Source organism: Magallana gigas, chromosome 1, assembly GCF_963853765.1.
Source record: "Magallana gigas chromosome 1, xbMagGiga1.1, whole genome shotgun sequence".
Lineage (NCBI taxonomy): Eukaryota > Metazoa > Mollusca > Bivalvia > Ostreida > Ostreidae > Magallana > Magallana gigas.
In genome coordinates, this window is record NC_088853.1 from 15,994,056 (window position 1) to 16,018,090 (window position 24,035).

The window sequence follows — 24,035 nt, forward strand, 5'->3', positions numbered from 1 at the left end:
CGGCGAAACATCTTCACAAACCCCACATAATTAATGTACAAATAATGTTGGCTAACTGTAAAAAAAGAATGTAACCCGCAACCATTTTCCTAAGCCACATAAGTGGAAACCAGAAGAGGTTTGGATAAGGAATATCAAGACAAACCATTATAACACTAGTATCGTGGAACTTGCCTAGTAATATATTAATCAAATGCAAACAAGAGAAAAAAGATGTATGCCCTTTGGTGCCTTGATAAACCTTGCCATTTTCTAGCATGTTGGTTTCCATTATATAGTACCTTCTGCCTTTTAGAATGATTGTACTTTGTCATCTACATAAAGATATTTTGGACAAACGTGGAATATTACTCAGCAGGTGCAAACAAGGTAGCGTCAGAAAACTAGTGAATAAAACTGAAAAACCCAAAATAAACACTGTTTATGATTCATATAGGTTTTGAATATAGCGATCATCGCAGATAAAAATTAACATAACATATTGACGTGGGTGTGATATTTTTCTGCAATATTGCTTCCTTCATATCTTCATGAATCGCAGAAGAAAGCATTTGAATGTTTAAATGAACACCATAAAAATATCAATAGAACACATGGACACTTTTATGGCAACAGTTATGGAAGGTATGCATTGTTTTATGAAGTCGTAGAGCAGATGAACACAAAGAGGAACCAATTTTAAAAAAGCATATCAGCATCGTACTACTGATATCTTTATTTATGAAAATCAAGTTATACATTTCTTCCTGGTTAGCGCGATTAGCTGTAAAAGGAAATAAAGATAATAGTTTTTGAGTTTGTCGGGAAACATATCATTAAATGAATGACGTTTGTGCTGTTGGAATAGTACATGTATAATTATTGATATGCATGTCTTTTAAATTAATTCATAAGATTTCAGACGTAATTAAGACACATCACAAGATAAGGTTAAATAAATAAATCATATTGTCATATGTAAAGGCCCTGGTATTATATATAAGAGCATGTTTATATATGCATTTATGATAAGATATTTACTGAAAATAATCCAAATTTGTGAAATAATGCAAATGTAAATTATTGTTTTCATTTACTTAGGAGATATTTCAATATTTGATTGTCAAAAGGCATGAACAAACAAAAAGTACATCTGACTATCCACTTAAAAATGGCTGAATAATTTTGTACCCATCAAATTCAACCCAGTATTTAAAGGAAAAAATCAAATGCATAAAATAGAGTGGAGGGTGTATTTCTTTCACTTACTCCATTTCTTAATGGGGAGAAGTTGATGCTAAAGAAGTTCTTACTCCTTTGTATGATTACCCGTTTTATATATAATTACCCATCCTGTAATTACCAGTATGTCTTTTTCATTGATTACCCGTATGTTCAATGCAATACATTGCAATGTCAGTATTTGCCAACCCTTTTTTGGCTACTCAATTGTTATTTTGTGTTCTCAAGCATTAAGATTAACCAGGAAAATCAAGCTAGTTTTAGATGGTCAACGTTAAAATAAAGGTTTGTACATTTTTCGGATTGAATTTTATAGCAGCTATTTTCTAAATTTACATTTTTACACGACAGGAAAATAAAACTTTATACCTTGTAAAACATATATTTGACTTTAGACAGTACATGAACCCATCGTTTAAAAGAAAATCAATCCAATAAATTAGATCTGGGGCTGAAATATGTACACATATACCACATTGATTGTCACGTTTAGTATTTACAATGTATATAATTTTTTCTAACGTAACAAACGATTAATTAATCAATAGAGTGTTATATTACATTTATTGTCAGATGATATGGTCGTACCATAAAGTATTACATGTACTTTTGTATAAATTTCATAAATAAAGGTTCATTTAGGATTCAATAGCTGTCACATTTAACTTTATAGAGAATCGTTTATAAATAATATTTAAGGTCATTTATTTTTCGACTAGATAAAGTATCAGACCATGGATCTCCGGCGGTGAAGGCAAGATGTGCTACGGTGTCATTGGTGTGAAACTCCGATCCCACCTTTATATGATGAATTTGGTAATGAAAAATGACTATAACAAACTGTCAACCATCTCAAAAATCCATTAAACGAAATACAAATTCAAAGCAGAGCAACACAGACCTCTAAAAAGATAGATGTAGGATCAGGTGCCATGGAGGAGTGAGGATCGTCTGCTGACCGGTCACACCCGCCGTTTGCTCTTTGTGGAAAAAATGGGAAAAAACAGAAAAGTCCGTAGACAATTACGTTATAAAATATGATCAAACAGTTAGTATGGAAAACGTCAGTCAGAATGCGACCCAGTGAAAGATGATATTTGCTGACAAGGTCGTTGTATCGACAATAGAACATACGAAAAGATGACTTCAAACGAGACTGTTGATAGTTCTATTTTAACAACTTGTTTGTCAGTAGCTTGCCTCGCCTAAGAAACTGTTCATACGAAGAGCATGCCATTGTGTATCAAATTAACTGAGAGACAAAAACACAATATGTAAGTGCAACACTCATTTGTGTGCAGAGTCTAGAAAAAATTATCTTTTAGGTTAATCCAAGGAGAACAAAGAAGGACACGATTTGTAAACAATGACATTAAAAACAACTTACTTGACAAAAGTTACACAATGTTGCAAAGGTTTTCAAAACACACCTTCACACTGAAATATTCCTAATAAACTCGGTAAAAAGCGTTTTTATCCCATTAAAACCACTCTCTGCTGCAAATATTTAATCTTTTCGCCCAAGAAATGATAACCACTATTTCCTTGTGTATTATTTAAATATATGTCATAGAGTGTAGAGCGGATACGATGCCTCTGTGCTTGCACAGAAAAACTGGAAATTAAAAATAAGCCTCGATTATAAGAACTCCATACACCTTGAAGTCCTCATTAAGCAGGAAACTGAAATAACATTCATCATCTCTTTAATATATAAGCTGACATCTATTTTACCATTTTTTTCCACTGCGAAATCCAAAATCCCAAAATATATGTATCAAAAGTTTGATTTTCATTTCCATGACAATACCAACTATCAAAACCAAAGAACATGGATACTTAATGGATTATCTGGAGTTCTCTCCTTTAGACAGGTATCTCATCGAATTCCACACATCGTTAACGAGATGGAGTCTTGAGAGAGTTGCACAGTGTGTCCTAATTAAACAAAGATGAATTATGGAAGAAATATGGTGACAGAATCATTGGACTTTATAACATTAGAAAAAGAATCGTTGAAGTTAATTCAAACCAAGTCAGGGGACAGGCCATGTGATATAACAATGACACAGAATGGCAATCTTGTTTATACAGATCCTAAGAGTAGAACTGCTGACATCCTGAAAAATACACAGACTACGCGGATTGAGACCCCCCGGTGACTGTAATACGGGCTTTGGCGACCTACTGGTTACTAGTATCAAGCACAAAACTGATGGCGAACAGACAAAAGTTGTTTGTTACTCTAGTTCAACTGAAAAACAATGCATTCAATTTGATGAATAAAGCTCCCTTTTTTCAACGGGTAAATATGATAACTTTTATTGCATCATTTGTATTATTTGTAGTCTGCATGTATTTAAACTTTTTTTTAAATTCAAACATGTTTAGAGATTATTTCTTATAACACTATCTGTATTTGATTTAAGATTGAAAAACTGCAAGTAACGAGATAAGGACCTCACTGAGGATTTTATTAATGCTTCCTTATTTTTAACTTGTGCAAGTAATTCGTCTATACATCAATTTCACATTACGCACACAACAAAAATTACATTCAGTAACTGAGTTCTAAACAGATAAAACACTTTTTATGCTCCTAATATTCGTCGATAACCAGCACTTCATAATACCACACAAATAGAATCAGAGCTCATGTCTAAAAAGGAGATAAGCCTTCCCGAATAGTACTCTTATTTTACTTTACTATTACTTGTATTAAAATGTGTTATTTCATATTTGCGTCTGAAAACGCTTTAAAAAAATACAATAATAAATATTGAAGAAAACAGATACTGTTTACAATATATTTATCACATGTTTATCCCAATATACGGTGGATATCACTCATGGGATAAATTTTTGATATTCCACTGTGTGTTCTTACGCCATGTGACGTCATAGTTAATCATTACGTAGGTTTAGACGGTTGATTGAAGTAGAATGAAAAAGTAAATAATTAATTCAGTTGAGGGGTGTTGAGATATAAATTAGAAACATTTAATGTTGTTTCAGTTATTTGTCATGAATTCATAAAAAATGTTAGAAAATGAATGTCTGTTTGTTAAACTTCAAGGAACTTTTTTTCCACGCGTAACGTTGTTGACGTGTTGTAAATGATGTGTTGTGCGGCTCACAATCACAATTTTTACAGAAAAAGTTGGGATTAACAAAATACTTGCTAAAACATGTGATAAAAAGAATCGCAAATCATGAGAGATCCTATATATATAAATGCTCTACAAATATATGTACAATATTAATACAGATATTCTATCAATTGAATGAATGATACCTCCCCGAATAGTACTCCTATTTTACTTTAAAATTACTTGTATTACGTAGTGTTATTTCATATCTACGTCTATGTACGCTTTAAAAATACAATTATAAATAGTGAAGAAAACAGATACTGTGTACAGTATATATAAATGCTCTACAAATATATGTACAATATTGATACGAATATTATATCAATTGACTGAATGATACCTCCCCGAATAGTACTCTTATTTTACTTTAAAATTACTTGTATTGCGTAGTGTTATTTCATATCTACGTCTATTTACGCTTTGAAAAATATAATTATAGATAGTGAAGAAATCAGATACATTCTAAAAAGGATATAAGCCTTCCTGAATAGTACTCTTATTTTACTTTAATATTACTTGTATTACGTTGTGTTATTTCATATCTACGTCTATTCACGCTTTGAAAAATACAATTATAAATGCTGAAGAAAACAGATACTTTGTACATTATATATAGATGTATGATTCATTTATACCGCTGAATAGCATTACAGATCCAGGGGGCCCCTGGCACCCCAGGTGATGTATATCTAGAGAGCCTCTGCGGAGGTATTGTCTCGCATCCAAATGTATTGTGTTTAATAAATACATGCAAAAAAAATGAGATAAGCCTAAAGTTCTTCAGTTTTCACACAGGTAAGATGTACAAATGCGACAATGAGTGATGATCACTTCATAACCTTCTGTCTCCCTTACCTTTCTTTAGGCAGCTAATGTTAGATTTTTCTAATTAATATTAATTAACATTGTTCAAGATTTAGATTAAAAAGGATGTCTGAAAATTTTCCTCTAAACGGAAAAATAACGATATAAAAAAAATGAGAAGATACTCATTCTAATGATTTAATTTATAAAGCTTACACTGGTATGCAGGAAAAATGTTAATTACCAATGACATTGCATGGATCCCTTTTTCATGTTCAACATAGATTAAAAAAAAGTAGAATGTTTTAAAAAAAAACCACCGTTGTTTTGAGAGAATATAATACCGATATTAAAAAATCAATTTAATTCTTGTTTGTAAAATATTTGTGTTAATTTTGTTGTTGTTGCTTATTATTGGATGCAAATAAGTCATCATTTAACTTTCGATTTCAGGGTGAATTTCGCAGTAAAGTATTTCAGACTAACAAGTTTCGACAGTAATGTAAATAATCGGACTTTACACTGGTTCGTATTGAATAAACATTCATATGTTTACACACATACTGATAACAGAATATAATCAATTTAGCCGTTTTATTATCCTTTAACTCTATCAATATTACCCTTGTATATCAATCCAACTGAACAAAAATATAAATGAGACGCAACATAAGCAATGTTGTACGCATAACGTCTTTCAACGTTAAAAGGTAAGACTATCATATTTTTAATGCCCTCAAATTTTCAACATTTAACACAATCTGTTATTCTTAATCGTTGATAAAAAAAACAAGAGGCCCATGGGCCACATCGCTCACCTGAACAGCAGTTCCTTGTAACATTACATTTCGTAGCATATGCTTTTTCTATTTTAAACATTGAACCCCTTTCTGTGGACCCAGTTATGGTCCGAGGTTTATGGTTGGCTTGAACAACATAAATAGTAACATAGGAATGAAAATGTGTAGCACTGCGGTGGGACTGCACGTACACAACCTGAAAAACTGAACGTAGAAGAGTTCCACTTCAAGAGGAATAACTCTAAGACTGTACAGAACATCAAGAAAGATAACTCTTGGTTCCACTACATTAGAGTTTACACAATTTGAGGATCCTTGCATAGTAATCTCACAAACTGTAGCATTATAGTTCTCGAGAAAAACTTTTTAAAAACATTTTCAATATATCTTTCTATGTTAAACTTTGAACCCCTCTTGGGGCCACGGTATTAGTCCAGTGCTAAAGTTTTAATTATTTGGAATCTACATTATTTAAGGATGCTTGCATAGTTATCTCACAAGCTGAAGCATTATAGTTCCCTAGAAAAAGATTTTTCAACATTTTCCCTCTATATTTCTATGCTAAACTTTGAACACTTCTTGGGGCCCCAGTATTAGATTGAGGTCACGGCTTTTATAATTTCGAATCTACACTATTTGAGGGTGTTACGTAGTTATCTGACAAATTGATGCATTGTAGTTCTCGAAAAGAAGATTTTTAAACATTTTCCATATATACCGGTACTTCTACATTTAACTTTAAACCCATCTTGGGTCCCTAGTATTAGTCCAGGGGTCACTATTTTAAAACTATCGAACCTTCATTATCCAAGGTTGTATGCATGATAGTAATCTCACAAATTGAAGCATTGTAGTTCTCGAGAAGAAGATTTTTTAACATGTTACCTTTATATTTCTATAATAAACTTTGACCCCATCTTGGGGCCCCAGTATTGGTCCGGGGGTCACGATTTTATCAATTAGGAATCTACATAAGCGAAGGATGCATGCATAGAAATTCCACAAACTAAAACATTGTAGTTCTTGAGAAGAAAATTTTTAAACTTTTCCTTTATGTTTTTTGAAATGTTTAAATTTTGAACCCCTCTTGGTGCCCATCAATTGTCCGGGAGTTACAATTTTTTGAATCTACATTATTTAAGGATGTACATGTATGCAGAGTAATATCCCAAACAGTTGCACTATAGTTCTTGAGATTTTAAAACATTTTCCTATATATGTTAAAATCTAAACCCCTACTGGGGCCCCACTTTTTGTTCGGGGGTCACGATTTTTACAATCTTCACAATATATACAACCTTTTGTGTATGTATTGGCATTTTTGGTGAAGTGGTTCTTGAGAAGAAGATTTTTAAACATTTTTCATATGTAGTTCTATGTTAAACTTTGAACCCCGCCTGGGGCTGCATTTTTGGTCTGAGGGTCACGAGCTTTTGTGTAAATATTGGCATTTCTGGTGCAGTGGTTCTTGAGAAGAAGATTTTTTAAAAAATTTCCTATGTATTTCTATGTTAAACTTTGAACCCCGCCTGGGGCCCCAGTTTTGGTCCGAGGGTCAGGATTTTTACAATTTAGAATCTTCACTATATATACAAGCTTTTGTGTAAATATTGGCATTTCTGGTGCAGTGGTTCTTGAGAAGAAGATTTTTAAAACATTTTCCTATGTATTTCTATGTTAAACTTTGAACCCCGCCTGGGGCCCCAGTTTTGGTCCGAGGGTCACGACTTTTACAATTTAGTATCTTCACTATATATACAAGCTTTTGTGTAAATATTGGCATTTCTGGTGCAGTGGTTCTTAAGGATGGATTCTTTTCATATTTCTTATATTCAGAAAATGATGAAATTAAGCATGTAGAGACTTTAAGATGTGCTCATTTCAATAAAACAAAAAAAGTTTAGGGTAATCTTGCTTGATTTTCCCTAAGGTCATTTGAAATGTCAATGCTTAAAATAGAGTTTTTTAGAGTAATAACACAGAAATTCCATAGTGGTATCTTAAATTGATTGTTCAAGAACATAAAATATGATTAGATGTAAAAAAGCAAGTTAAGTTTAAGGTTCTATGTTAAAGCATGATATTAAGTAGTAAAAAAAACGAACGTTTGTGCTTGAATCTCACAAAATATATATTCCGAATTTCCTCTGTACACTTGAAGAATTGCTATTTTGGTGTTCGTTAATCCCCATTTAATGGATTTTTTTCTATGTATTATATATTCAGAATTTTTTTGTTTTACATTCATAGTGAAGATCAGTAGTGAACAAATCATTTACAGTAAAGGAATTGTTAGGTATTCATGCATATAAGATTTTCAGATTAGCTCGAATTTCCTCATCTTAAAATTTTTCAATAAAAACATGAAAATATATTATTGTAATTGATAGGACAAAAATTAATAAGGCCAGACAAGCAGTTGGATAATATATTCTTTATAAAATGTGATATTATGAATTAATGCTGTTATTATCATGTTTCAAGTCAATAAAAAGTAAATTTTCCGTCCGAATTTCCTCTGATACAAAATTTATAAGATTAATTGATTTTAAAAAAGTTACACATTTTTCTTGATCACAAATCTCAAAATGTACCATGAAATTTTATCTTCCAGTTGGCTGATATGGTTGGCAGATATCAGTGTTAAAAAAAGGCTAAAAATACAATTTATATATGGCATCTTAGCTGTACTTAAAATATATATTGATCACAAATCTCAAAATGTACAATGGATTTAATTATATCTACCTGTTTACAATGAAATTTGGGCTGATGTGATTAACAGATATCAGTGTAAAAAATGCTAAAAATACAAAATGTATTAATTAATATATGGCATCTAGCTTAGCTGTACATATACATGTAACTATATAATGATCACAAATCTCATAATGTAGAATGAAATTATATTTTCATGTTAAAAATGAAATTTGGCTGATTTGGTTATCAGTGTAAAAATGCTAAACAAATGCTACATGTAACTACTATTAACCATGCAGTACATGTACACTCAAAACACTAGTCTAGAATCTTAACTTTCACAACTTGATGAAAAATATTTGTTTAAAGATGAACATATCTTTAAAGACTTTGTAACACGTGGAGCTTTTTTCACATTTTCAGAAAAGAGATTGTATATTCCATCTTTGCTATCTCTGTTATAAACAAGTTGTAAAAAACTAAAACAAAGTCCACTCCCTGCAATCCTATTAGCAATGTGTCTACTTACTATCTTTTCTGATATCAAATGTTCTAAGGAGGGCAAGTTCTTGCGTACCTCTAAACTATAAGAGTGGCTATCAACTGCATTTGAAAATGTGAATGAAGAAGACAAATACTTTGGATCACTCAAATCCACACCTACAGAGGTCACTAGTTTTTGTAACGCTAAAACATCTTCTAGTGCATCATGAGCCTTGTAAGGTTCGCACACATAGCGTTTGTACAAATTTTCTAAGGAAAATGATCCAACATTTGAATCAAAAACTTTGAACAACTGTTTTGTGTCAACAAACCCTGCAACACAGTTACCAATTTCCTGTGTTTTACCACAATTTTGCAGAGAGTTCAGAAAAATATGGCAGTCAAAAGACTTGATATTATGTCCAACTAAAACAACTTTTGACTGGAATTTTGTGAAGAAATTCAAAAGTGCATCAACAGCAGCCACCAAGTGTACAGCATCCACTTCTTTATCGTCATGAAACATTTTCCCATCAATAACTCTTAATCCAGTGACTTCAGTAGCTTTGTCTGTGATTGGGATCTTTGGTAAAATGTACTGGGAAAATCTGTCTGATCCACACACAGCAGCAATTTGTGTGATGTGTGAGCTTCTGGCTGAAAGGTTTAAACAATGGTACCGTTACAGTTGACAAAGCATGTCAGTTTCAATATCTACCATTTTTATATTCAAAGCATATCATCCAGACAATAAAATAACATTCGATATGGGACATCATTTCAGTATGGTAAAAGACATTAATTAGAATCACATGCTGAAAAGATCTTAAAATTATATTAGACTGCATGTACTTGAAATTCTTGTGTACTTGTTTTTGTGTTTATATATATGTAAACACGCAGTACAAACCTAGCCCTGTTGTTTCAAGGTCAAAGTAGACGTGCTGGTAAATGCCTAAATTTTCAATCGGCTGAAAGGACGGTTTACTCAAAGGTGGTGGTATTTCACCAATACCAGTTGGGGTCTGCAAGGCAATTTCTGAGCAATAGGTAGGACCCTCTCTAATCTCCCTTGCTGCTGTCATTTGTTTTCTATGAATGAAAAAAATCTATACTGTATGTGAATTCAGGTATAATCAGATTATCACTTATTATTAAGAGTATACTGTATATGTAAACTGTTCATCATACAATTGTCAGCATAAAATATCATTTCACTGTCATCATATTAAGTCTCGACACTGGTTGGCATGCATGCATTAATTAGCGTATCTTTACGCAACCTCTATTTGTAAAAAAAATCAAATACATTAACATTATGGTAATGGTAAGGTATATTTCATTCAAACCTCTCTGCTTTCAGGTGCAGTCTTTTTCTTTTTGCTTCTTTGGATATCGACATGGCTTTTTTCCGTCTATTTATTCTGTCTTTGAGAGCAGCTAGCCTCCTTGTATAGGTGCCCGGGGAAATGCCAATCTTCTTGTTGACCTATTGATAAAAACAGGGACTTAATTTATAAAGAATGAATTGCTAAATTCATAGTTCCAATTCTTGCACTAGTATATACATATATACCGGGTATTCATACAGAAAGTAATCAAAGCCTAATTTTTTTCTAAATTAATGCAAATTTTGCTTGCCTGCACCAGATAGCCTTGACCAATATTTTTTTGTGCTACACTTGCTGCTACTCTGTATGTTATTGTTCTGCTGAAGAGGCGATTTTTTGGAGCTTTGGATGCCACAGTTTTATTAAAACTTTCGTTTGGTTGCGTGCTTCCAAGATTGGCTAATTTCTGTGAATGCTTCTTTAACTTGTTAAAAATGCCTTCCAGGTCTTGCTGCAGAGCTTTATTTTCCAATGGTCGACCATAAGGGAGGGATGTAAACTTTCTGGTTGGGTCTCTTTTATGGTGACACCAAAGTTTATCACATTCTTTGTGATTATCAAAGGGATGAAAGGACAAAGCAGTCAGGCCTTTTTCAATTCCACTTGGGCTACCCTGGTTCTGAGAAACCATATAGTTGAAGCACTTCTGAATGTATCTTATGATTTTAGTGGAGAGGCTTTTATGCGTTTTTTGAAGATTGTATAGGGAATTTGCAATGTTCTTTTTTACATGGTTCTTGTCGGACTGTTTCTGGATATTTGGATCTAATTCTTTGTTGATTCGCGTGATAGCAGTTGTGTCGTCATCCCCAACCAGTCCTTCCATCCTTACTCCTTTCTCCAGTGTCCTTCCTACCATCTCCACTATCATATCAGGCTCCATGGACTTTGAGCTTCCTGTAAATATAACATTCTTTTTTAGTATCAAAAAACTTTTTTTCCTTAAAAAGTATAATATATCTCTTTTCCCTTAGACTTTAGAAAGAGAATAGGATTTTAAAGTAAAGTATTTCACATTGCTTAAATTTTTCTGCAGGTATGCTTTTAAATATTTGCATGAATTAAATTATTTTGTTGAAGTTTTCTAAGTGACATTACCTGTCCAATTTCTTGTACATTCATGTGGAGCAGGTGGTGTATTCTTCCTTTACGCATTCTCACAAATCTTGCATGTTTTACTACGGACACTGTAATCGATGACTTTCCCTGTTTCTACACCCATCATTGAGCAATGGCCTAGACATGAATTTAGATGAAAATCAGTGTTCTTAAATTTTGGCTATAAAAAATCATATTACATTTTAATAACATAGATAATTCACATCTACAAGGAATGACATATTTAAACTGTAAAGTTCTTTATAGTACATGTATGTATATAACATATATATCAACTTATATATAAACTTTCACATAAATAATAAAATATTTACATAATCAAGTGTAATATATTTATCAAGAAATAAATTTAAAAATTTCATACTTTATTTTTGTATGAAAAAAGCGATAATCAATTACAAATACATGTATGATATAAATAATACATTTGACCCAGTAATTTTTTTTTAATATCAAACCATATGATAATCGTAAAGACTCCATAATTGTATAATATTACCTGTAAGGCTATCATATGATCGGCCACTTCCGCGCTTTTGCCAAGCCCCATCTACACTGACACTTATGCTGGACGACTGTTTCTTTCTGTGGGAAGATATAATATATATAATAAACATTTCTTAATAATTCAACAGCCATATATATATATAATATCATTTTATGTTTTTGTAAAATGTATCTCTGTTTAAAACTCAGAATTTATAACATGCTCTTGTAGTTTTAAAAGGGTACATGGGGGGGGGGGGGCAATTCAGACTTATTTCAAATTACTTATGACCATATGCCTATATAATATCAATTTTAAGTGCATGAATTATAAAAATTTACATGTTTGTTGCCATAACTTCTTCTTCTAGAGCTTCTTGCATCGATAAGGAAGCAATACATTCTGTTGCTTTTCCAATCTCTACTTGTCTGCTGCTTAGTAGTGTTCTGCTGATGGGTGGCATGTTAAGCTCAGCCAGTATTCCACTTATTTGGTCAAAGCCTATCCCAGTGTGTTGTACAGCTGTCAGAACATGAAAAGAAAAATAATCCAATAATAAAATACATACCATCAATTATTTAATATAATATTCATTTGAATACAATTTTCATTATTTTAAACTTAGTTATCATTATTGTTTTGAATTTTTGTCAATTTTTATTCATCCAATGTACATTGAATATACTGACCTGCTGCTAACTTTGTATTGGCATCCCAAATTTTATTATGCCTTTTTCCTGTTGGAACATTGTTGATCATTTTGCAAGCAGAATTCATGCAAGGTATTTTGAGCATAGCTGAAAGACCAAAGTTTGTTATTCCTTGGCAGTGGGAAAGTTGTAAGGGTAAGCCGCATTTCTTGCAGGCAGACAAGCCATCAGCAAGTACCCCAAGCTCAATCAACCTACGGCCACATCTCCAGTCCTTTTCAAGACGAGGGGAGTCTATTACCTTAATTAAAAAAAAATCTTGTTCTGAGATTTCTTTATGCAAAAACTCTGATCTTGGTTAAAATTATTTTTTTTCCATGTTGTATTTTGTCTTTTTTTCCTTCAAATTCTTCATTGTATGCATATTTCTTTTGATATATAAATTTTAATGAAAAAATACTTAATGATATATAATTTACAATTAATACAGTATGAGCGATGTTAGAGTTTGCAATGTGTATGTTATGATACTATTGAAGATAGAATGCGTAAATGTCATTTTTCTCATATATATAAGCAGTTAGAACTTACATTTTCAGTGTAAACAATCTCAACCTCTTCGAGATCTACTGGAACATTGTCAACGGAGTGACAGTCGTCTGACTCAATTGTTTCATTGGTGGAAGCGATTTTTGAATAGCTATGTGTCTCGGCTATTTTTGTGTTCTCCCATCTCTGTCGAATCCCCCTTATTATGGAGTCGTATTTGCGTTCCCGTCGTTTTGACACAAAACGACCCTTCAATCTCGGCCTCCCCCTCTCCATTTGTTTTTGTTGTTATTCGCGCCGACTACGGCATGTCGTAAACGACATAATTTTACTTTTTCCTTGGTCTCAACACATTTAATAAGTTATTATTTTGTGAAATGAAATATATTCATAATTATTAATGTTGTTTCATTGTGAATTGCAACAGTTTGAATTTTACGACATGTTCATATATGGAGACCCACTTGAGGTAAAAAATGATGAAAAGAATCCATCCTTAAGAAGAAGATTTTTTAAACATTTTCCTATGTATTTCTATGTTAAACTTTGAACCCCGCCTGGGGCCCCAGTTTTGATCCGAGGGTCACGATTTTTACAATTTAGAATCTTCACTATATATACAAGTTTTTGTGTAAATATTGGCATTTCTGGTGCAGTGGTTCTTGAGAAGAAGAGTTTTTAAACATTTTCATATGTAGTTCTATGTTAAACTTTGATCCCCGCCTGGGGCCCCAGTTTTGTTCCGACGGTCACGATTTTTACAATTTAGAATCTACACTTTATATACAAGTTTTTGTGTAAATATTGGCATTCCTGATGCAGTGGTTCTTGAGAAGAAGATTTTTTAAACATTTTCCTATGTATTTCTATGTTAAACTTTGAACCCCGCCTGGGGCCCCAGTTTTGGTCCGAGGGTCACGATTTTTACAATTTAGAATCTTCACTATGTATTCAAGCTTTTGTGTAAATATTGGCATTTCTGGTGCAGTGGTTCTTGAGAAGAAGATTTTTTAAAAAATTTCCTATGTATTTCTATGTTAAACTTTGAACCCCGCCTGGGGCCCCAGTTTTGGTCCGAGGGTCAGGATTTTTACAATTTAGAATCTTCACTATATATACAAGCTTTTGTGTAAATATTGGCATTTCTGGTGCAGTGGTTCTTGAGAAGAAGATTTTTAAAGACATGCACCCTATACTTACTGTTTCGCAATTATCTCCTTTTTGAAAAGGGCTGTGCCCTTTACTTTAACAATTTATAATCCCCTTTCCATAAGGATGCTTTGTACCAAATTTGGTTAAATTTAGCCCAGTGGTTTTTGAGAAGAAGTTGAAAATGTGAAAAGTTTACAGACGGACGGACAGACAGACAGACGGACGGACGGACGGACGGACGGACGACGGACAACGGGTGATCAGAAAAGCTCACTTGAACCTTCGGTTCAGGTGAGCTAAAAACCTCATTATCGTAAAGAAGGTGTTGCAGTTCCTATGCTAATTTTCCCTACAGGAGTTGCAGATAAAATGGAAAAATTAAAGTTACAGAATTTGATATCATATTTTTTGCTTGCAACGTTGAGAATATTATATCTGCTCACCTTTATCGATAATCCGCCACATACATATAATCGTCTGTTGCAGATGACATGACAAATATGTATTGCCAATAGCAGGGAAACAGTACATATTTCGATTTCACGTTTTCTGTACATAACAGCTGATAATCAATGTTAGTTGAAAGCTTTAATCACGAAGAAAATTGACACATTTTCTAAACGTTTTGGTGATTTCATTCTTATCTCATCTCATTCGTTAGAAGAGTTCAATTGAACGGTGTATATCTATTTTGTACCACGATATAATGCTATCATTCCGGAACAAAATGGCGTTTCAAACGGATGTCAGACATATTGTAACGATGTAGCCTTCCACCTTAAGTAACAATGTATGACATAAAGAATTAATCATCTACTCTTTATGCTATTTCTCAACACATTTGAATACCTAGCAATCGTTTAAGATATAAGCCTATAAACCAACGTGTGTTAAGAATACTGTGCAAGGCAGATTGAATTTATTGCATTTGATAGTCACAAAAACTATCAAAACATCGGTAATTAGATATATCAAGCTTCATAGCCTTACTTTTTTCAGACCATGGATCCGTGGCGTAGTGCCCAGGATGTTTTACGGTGTCATCACTGTGGTGGGAGCACTGGATCCCCATTGTTCTGTGACATTTGTAACACACATCTATGTAAAACATGTGTAGGGGAACATCTCTCAGATTTTTCTAAAAAACATGGATTGGTGTCATTTGGAAGGAGGGGCTCTACTTATACATGTTTAAAACATTCCTCAAATATATGTGACCTTTTCTGTGAACAGTGCGACCATCCTATTTGTAAATTCTGCATATCCTTTAAGGAACACCACGGTCATTTTGTAGAAGACATTTTGAAGAGTTTAGAAAGCAAAAGGCATGTATTAAAGATGGAGTTACAAGCATTAGTGAAAACAGTCCAGCCTATATATCAAAAGATTGCAACTAACATCCAAGTTCAGAAGGTGGAGTTGAAGAAAAACAACAAGATACAAATAACAGCTATTAGGAAACATGGAAAAGATTTACACAGGGAAATAGATAACAATATTAAGAAACTTGAAGCCGATCTTGATGAAATGGATACAGAACTCATGACTGTTCTCACTAAAAAGGAAGATGAAATAGCACACATCAGTTCTGAAATCTCAAAGAATATTGCTGATTTGAAGAATTTAATTGCCTCGAATGATGTAAGTGTTGTCTCTGCACATATATCCAGAAATGCGGAATTCAGAAAATTAATCCCAAAACTGAAAATGTCCTTACCCCGATTTACTTCTCAGAGGATCAACATGGAAACGATACAGCTTGGCTCTCTTTCTGTGGTATCTAATGAAACAACAGAACATAACTTCGTGACAGATTCTCCAGGTAATGATTCTTCTTCTTCAGAAAGACCAACTATTGTTGTGCCATTTGTCATCAAAGAAATAAATACTACATCTGGAGAATCTGGTGGATTACGCAGTGTTTCCTGTCTAAATGACGATAATATATGGACTTGCGGACAGGACAATATTTTGCAACTTTACAGCCTTCAGGGAAAACTAGTGAAGTCAATCAAAACCAAGTCGGGGAACAGGCCAGAGGACATAGAAGTGACAAGAAATGGGGATCTATTCTATACTGATGAAAATGATCGAACTGTGAATGCAGTGAACAATTCACACATTGAGACTTTAATCAAAACCCACGAGTGGACACCTTGTAATGTCTGTAACACATTCACTGGTGACTTTTTGATTTTATTGTACAATGATCATAGCAAACAAACAAAAGTGGTGCGTTACTCAGGCTCCTCAGAAAAACAAAACATTCAATTCAACGACAATGGACAAGCTCTCTATTCATCACATGGTAGTAAGTGCATCAGTGAAAACAGAAATCTAGATATATGTGTATCTGACTGGGGATCTAATACAGTAGTGGTAGTCAATCGTGCAGGAAACCTTCGGTTTGTCTACACTGGTCCTCCCTCTAAAACCAAAGAATCCTTTACTCCACGCGGAATCACCACAGACAGCCAGAGTCAAATACTGATAGCTGACTATTATAACCACCGCATCCACATCATAGATCAGGACGGATTTTTTCTTCGCTTTATTGAAAAATGGGAATTACAGTATCCATGTGGCCTCTGTGTTGACACTAAAGACAACCTATTTGTAGCTGAGTATCGTACAGGCAAAGTAAAGAAAATCCAATATGATGTTTGAACAAAAGCGTCAACAGTATTAATTTAATATGAATTCGGGGGGGGGGGGGGTTCTAGATTTGATCCAAAAGGAAGTGTTGTTTTACATTCTAGATATTAACATGTTGGTACATGTGTAAGCAATGGCCACGTAACTTTAAACTTGGATTTAACGTATTACATTTAGATAATCTATATGTAGATACATTTTAACTGTACATGTAATAATTACAGTTTTTATAGTGTTGATTTGATTGGATAACAAAACGTTTATGGTCGTACAACATATGTAACCCATTGCAAAATATGATTTGGAAAAAGTGAAGGAATCGCGATACAGTAAAAAATATGTGTGTATGCACGTATAACAAATCTTACAGTCTGTATGTTTTAAATTAAAATAAAGTGTGTACAATTTTGTGTTTGCAGATTGGTTTTTATTTCATTTGAGGCCAGGCTAAGCTTTATGTTGATTAAATGACCTGTTTGTAAGCAATAATCAAATAATCCAATTGTGTAAAGCTCTTTCTACCGCTAAAACAGGTAATTTCACTTCTAAATATTCCTTAGTGTGTTTGTTTTAGATTTAATGGTTTACGTATTTTTTTTAACAAAGCTTAAACTTTTGAGGTTAATTGTTGCGATAATTCAGTGTCGAGTATTTACGATTTTTGTAGAAAGCGTAGGTTGTTTTCTTCTCTCTTCTGCCTATCATTGTGATCGTATCGTAGATTTATTCTGTTTAATCACGCATTACTTATCATTGCATGTGTTTACATGCTATTAAATGATAACAAAAATGTTTTTATTCTGTTTTCATTTAACGAATATTTTTCATTTCAAATGACAATAAAGATACAAGAAATTAACGACGCAAAGTACATATATCTCATTGTTGTAGAGGACCGTGTTTGCACCGCTTTTGTTTTCTATTTTTCTGTAGGTTGTTGTTTTAAACCGCTTGTTATCACAACTTTTTTCCCGCACAATTCTTATATATCAAAATTCAAGTATTCTACAGAATAGAAATGAAGGGAAATAATTGTTTTCACATTTTTTTTTAATTTTTTTAAATGGCGGTGATATAAAATTTTATACAGTACTGTCAACTGATTTATTTTTAAACAAATTTTTACGAATTCGCTATAAACTTATAATGAATTCTGGTCATACAGAAGTTCTTTAATGATTCATGAAATCTCTTTAAAAGTACTTTTGCTTGTTGCACATATAAGGAAGTTTACTGTGTGTATATGTATAAATTTTAAATAGACTAGTTTATCTTTGCACACATCTGAAGTCAGGCTGAGCTGCATGATGATCGCGTGACCTGTTTGATAAGGGAAACAAATATCACAAATATTCTAAATATCAATTAAAAACATTTTTCCCTCTTGTTTTCAATTTAACAGAATATTTCATTTCACGAATAGTTCTGGTTGGTTTGATTTTTTTTGGGGGGGGGGGGGTGGGGGTGTGGGGGATGGGGAGGGGGACTCTTACGGGGATGGTTTTTTTAAATATAAATGTAAGTCTGTAATATTATGAAAATTGTGTAATTGTTAGATGTTTTTAACTGTAACTAGTAAAAATGAAATAAAGACACTAAACATTCTTATAATGCTGTGTGAATTGTTTTCCAACTTTTATCAATTATTTATTTTTTTCGTTTTTGAGAACTTTAAATTTATTTTTGATGTCCATAACTTAAAAAAGTTAACTTAAACACAATATACAACACGTATTGTCTGAATACCGAGTGACGGAGACCTAAATGCGACATTTCTGGCAGTGTTAGATCTAGATGGGATCGATTTAAAGAAATCGTATGCCGAGCTACCTTTATACACACTCAGATAAGCATTTTGTATTGATTGTTGTCAATAGCTTATCTTGTTGGCATAGCATTGGCCATTTCACAACTTGATCCTACCTTGATAAACACAAGAGGAGGCATATCGGTCATTATAGAAACAACGTTAACAACAACATAAGGTAAGAAATATATATTTGTTATATTCAGTAGTATATTCGCACGATAAAAATCTATATAGATGAATAGTCAATAATTGTAATATTAGCTCGTCCGAAAAATATTGACCGGTCAATATTTTCTTGATATTGACCGGCTAGGAATAATATCTAGAGAACATTCCCTCTATTTCAAATAATCGCCTCTGATTTGTTGCTTTGTAAACGATGACGTAAATAACTCTTCGCAACTCCAAAACAAGGTGACGTCATAATAGACAGTCAGTCAAGGCAAGTAAATAACGGACGCGCAATGCGACGGTTTGCTATCATAAAGGATATAAGCACTGGATGAAATATCTGGTTTCAGCGCTGCGGAAACCCTTTGGAAACTCTGCGGAAACTTAAGGTTACTTTAAGTTTCCGACAGGTTTCAGCACGGAAACTTCAAGTTTCATTAAGTTTCCGCAGTGCTGAAACTTAGGCTGTCCATGAATCCAAATGGTTTCCGCAACGGAAACTTACTGAAACTTGAAGTTTCTGCATAGTTTCAATCTCCATATACGTTTGGGATACATATTGTTTACAAATGGTTTCCGCGACGGAAACTTACTGAAACTTGAAGTTTCTGCATAGTTTCAACCTCCATATACAATTGGGAAACATATTGTTTACAAAGGGTTTCCGCAACTGAAACTTACTGAAACTTTTTATATTTTTGCTTTCACAAAAGCTGAGCAAGGTTTCTACTTTATGTAAAAAAAAACAATTTCAAACAGTTCCAAATTTATTTTGTTTAAAAATCTGAAATTGTTTCCAATAATAAATAAAATACAGCCAAGATACAATAATGGAGGAACATCCATATGGCAATTCCCTTATTAGGGACTTTTATTTAAAAAATGATAAAATTGCACAAGAAAAAAAACTCCCATAGAAATCTTTACATTTGTATTTTTTTCATCTCGATTAAATGCCTATCAAATCTCCCTTTAAAAATGCAACAAAGATCTTACTTTTTTAAAAATATGAATGCAATTTACAAAATAACTGCAAGTACATGAATAAACAAAGAAAACTTCACTGTTACATGAACATGATACACTTGTCTCAATTTGTTTTGAACTACAATGAATATGTACACCATAAAATATTTTTGAAAAGTCTAAAGTATCCATCTTTAAAAAAAATAATGTACACTACAAGATAGTAGTTGACTATAGAGGTATGACCCAGATTTGATTTGAATATGTCAATAAATTCCAAAATGAGGTCAAAGTGACCCACTTACAAGTTGGGATAAACCTTTTCTTTGTTAGTAATATAATCTAATGTTTTACAATAGAACAGGATTTGATATCATTTTTTTGATAATCCATTAAGTCCAAAGTGAACTTTTCATTTCCACCCATGATGTACCAACTGATCAGATTTTAATATCATAAGCCTGTCAGTATTTAATAGATGACCCATAGGGAGATATGAAAAGCTTGTTGGCCAATAAAAAGCTAACAATGGAGCAGTCTGTCAAATCATGTGCAAAAATATGATGTACACATTTAATTAATTATGCTGATTGCAACACACTTCATTCCTGATGAATATTCTTCTTTACACACGGTTTACCTTCCTACATTTCACTACTTTACCTACATTAATATTTTTAAATCCAAGACATGAAGTAAAATATACATTGTTTATATATGACAAGTATTACTACATGTACATGTACTTGCTTTTTGTAGCATGAATGTATAAAATACAAAGTATCACACAGATCATTCACCTTACAATTCTCATCAATACCAGCATTTTACTTATGATATAAAAGCTAATTCCAATTATATATTAGTTACATAACACAGATTAAAATAAAACCCACATGGAAACAACTTTCCATCCAAGTAATTTTGTTATATAAAAATTGTAATACATGGGGTATATGTTGTCTTTATATTTTTTCATATACGACATAATTGAATATTGTTTGGTGTATTTTATCATTTCTATGACCCATGCATTCATCTCCTAATGCAGTGTTTTTACATTTAAGATTGGTTTCTTAATTTTTCATATATTGCTGCAAATAAAAACTAAGTTATCAATAAATGTTTAAACAAAGAAAATGGAAAAAAAAGTAGTTAACACTTATCAACTTGGAGGTGTGAGGATATATGTTACATGGAGTCTAATATTTTATGCAATATATGCAAATATAACAAATTATTTAAGAAAATGAAAGTTAATATCTGCAAGGTTTAATCAATCATTTAATAAGTCAAAACCATGTGATTTTCTAAGATTCTAGCTTACAGACAGACATTGTAATATGCTGGTGTATTTGATCATATAAAAAAGTACTTTTATAGTTTATAGGTTTTTTGAAATGAGAATACTTTACAGTTAAAAAGTCTTGTTCTGCAGAGGTTTAGTCGGGTCGTAGAGATGTGTCCATTCGAATCAATAAGGAGTGTCCTTGGCTGTTGTTGATGTAACCCGAGTCGTAGTTTATGGAAATAGGCCTTTTTGGGGGACTTTCGAGCATTGTCCAGACCAGTGAAGCACTCATATGATCACATCATGGCTACAGCAGACTTTAATAGTAGTTCTGGACAGTGGTAGCATTAAAATTCTTCTTCTTGCGGTGAACTTGTTCCTTTCACAGGGCTGTACTTTATGTCTGTTCTATTTATCTTAAACAAGAATAATAAAGTTTCATTTAGATTGTTAAACAATAAACATAAGTCATTCAGCCTAACATGTAATAAAAGCATTCTGAATAAAATTCTGCATACAGAAGCTACTATGCAGTTGCCAGTTGCTGTTTAAACTATGTCATATAATGACTACAGTAGTATCTGGTCTAAAATGTTTCATTTTATGTTTGAGGCTATGTTATTTTCATTTTGATTCAATTATTGTTTGCTGAACAATGGAAAAACTTATATACAATAAGTGTGTTTCACCCCCCCCCCCCCCATCAACCTCCTTTTCAAGAACTTAGACCTGGATTTCCAAAAAATTACTAAAGTAAATTATAAACATCCAACACATGTATAAGTTAATGGTGAAAATAATCAATTTCAAAGCAATACCTTGCGTTCATATCGTCCAGCTGGTCAAAACATTCACCCGAATCACCGAACAGAGGATGCAACTAATCACCGGAAACATTGACTTTGTATGCTGTCAATGCTGAAAAAGAAAAACGTGAAAGATTTCATTTTCCGGATTTAATTAATAAATTTTTTTCGTTACATTTAGAGTTTGTAAATTGTATAATGTGCGAAAGATTCATTGTTCGTCTTGTTTACCAACCAAGCATTCAATTTCATATATAAGGGACGTTTATATAATTATATATGTGTATACCGTGGATAATCTCGATTATCATGCATATAAAGTTGGTTAATGGTTAACTTGGTCAAAACGTATATTTAAAAGAGATACGGTAATAAAAATCAAAACGCCGAACCAAGTTTGAAAAAATGACGCCATCTTGATTTGATGGCGCGAGATCTCGTTTACAAATGAGAGATAAATTAGAGCCTTGAAAATGTTATTGGGAGTATCTATATTGTGAATTAAGTTACCTTGACATGAGTTCTTCGTTCCTGCATTATCTCCTTGTTGTAGAGGCCATTAATGCTTCTCAATTCTCCATTTTACAACAGCACCTTCTTGTCCATTTTAACCTTCGCTCGGAATCATAAAGTGCGCCAATACTGACCAATCAGAACTCGCTAAATCTTGGAAAAGTGCATCTTGGGATAGTTTAAAAAGAATAAGGTTTAATCAAAATTATCATTTTTTTACCGAATAGTATACTTTTTACATGTATATTTATTTTAAATAAGAACTGTCGGAGTCAGTATTTCCTGGTTAAATACAACAAAGTATTGGCGTGTGTTTGTTACAATTGTATTTGTAACACGTGATTAACCAAAAAAAATGGCCGACCGTTTGTTTACAAATGTCTAATGAAATTAAACAAGTTTTAATGAGACATATGTATCAGATTTTGTCTTTAACTATATTTTATTTACATGTACTGATGATTTTGCCAAACTAAATATGATAGAGCCACATATAGTTTACTGACAAGTTAGTCTTCACTTGTCCAATTTTCACCGCGATTCTAAGCACGGTCAAATTCTTATTCAAAATATAGAGGTGTGAAAATATTATGTTCATCACAGAGCAGGTTCTGCATGAACACACAGAAATCACAAATATAATTAGATGCCGATCAATTAACGGGGTCCGGTTAACAGCGTTCACCCGTACGGTAAATTTACAACTACGATGAATTGATGGCAATTATTTTACAGTTACACATGTGCACTGATTGGTCATACGATGAACAGTACGTTAAGAATACTTATGAAATTAAAATACAAACGCGTTAAACAAGCCGGGAAGTAAGACGTACACGTCGGACTGATATATAAACAAAATATAATTTTAATTATTTGGTATACTTTCTACATCAAATGTATACGAATGTATAATCAAATTTTAAAAATGGGATTAAAATCACGTGCACCACATGGCTAGTGCTGGATTTTAAACTGATTTTGTAATATAACGTATAACTTCAGTAAAATTATAAATAATGCTTATTATATCTTGTAGCAGAAACATGTGCATGTTTCATAAACATGTATCAATATCTGTCTTTACAGTACAGAAAGTAAATACAAAGTAAAGAAATGCACGAATCACATACACGTAGGCGTCGAACCGGGGGGGGGGGGGGGGGGGGGGGGTTGGGGCTTAGTGCAAAGTTAGACTTAACCAATAGGCATATAGCCTCCCCCCACTTTTTCTCGCCGGAAATGTCATTGTTCCTAAATTTACCTTGAAAGATTGAGAAGTTGGAGTAATAGGCATACTAGCTCCCCCCCCCCC

At 32.8% G+C, this 24,035-nt stretch overlaps 2 protein-coding genes and 1 long non-coding RNA gene across 4 annotated transcripts; 1 reads left to right on the forward strand and 2 right to left on the reverse strand.

Annotated features, from left to right (window-relative positions):
• Window positions 1-5,766: 5,766 nt before the first annotated feature.
• On the forward strand, window positions 5,767-17,318 carry LOC136273166 (E3 ubiquitin-protein ligase TRIM71-like). The gene is made up of 2 exons (XM_066077356.1): window positions 5,767-5,887; window positions 15,508-17,318. Exon 2 carries the CDS (start codon window positions 15,511-15,513, stop codon window positions 17,173-17,175), a length of 1,665 nt encoding a protein of 554 aa, XP_065933428.1. The 5' UTR covers window positions 5,767-5,887; window positions 15,508-15,510; the 3' UTR covers window positions 17,176-17,318.
• LOC117687551 (uncharacterized) lies at window positions 8,031-13,851 on the reverse strand. 2 transcript variants are annotated; one of them, XM_066084209.1, is made up of 9 exons: window positions 13,399-13,851; window positions 12,847-13,108; window positions 12,499-12,679; window positions 12,170-12,255; window positions 11,650-11,787; window positions 10,802-11,448; window positions 10,510-10,649; window positions 10,071-10,252; window positions 8,031-9,817 (listed from the first exon to the last, which is right to left on the reverse strand). In XM_066084209.1, the coding sequence occupies exons 6-9, from the start codon at window positions 11,432-11,434 to the stop codon at window positions 9,009-9,011; spliced, it is 1,764 nt and encodes a 587-aa protein (XP_065940281.1). In that variant the 5' UTR covers window positions 11,435-11,448; window positions 11,650-11,787; window positions 12,170-12,255; window positions 12,499-12,679; window positions 12,847-13,108; window positions 13,399-13,851; the 3' UTR covers window positions 8,031-9,008. The 2 variants fall into 2 exon arrangements, with proteins under 2 accessions (XP_065940281.1, XP_065940283.1); XM_066084211.1 differs by having other exon boundaries at window positions 11,650-11,830.
• Window positions 17,319-20,806: 3,488 nt separating the features above from the next.
• On the reverse strand, window positions 20,807-22,972 carry LOC136275350 (uncharacterized). Its single transcript, XR_010713910.1, has 3 exons — window positions 22,718-22,972; window positions 22,220-22,319; window positions 20,807-21,817 (listed from the first exon to the last, which is right to left on the reverse strand). It is a non-coding gene; the product is annotated as an uncharacterized lncRNA (long non-coding RNA).
• Between the last annotated feature and the right edge of the window lie 1,063 nt (window positions 22,973-24,035).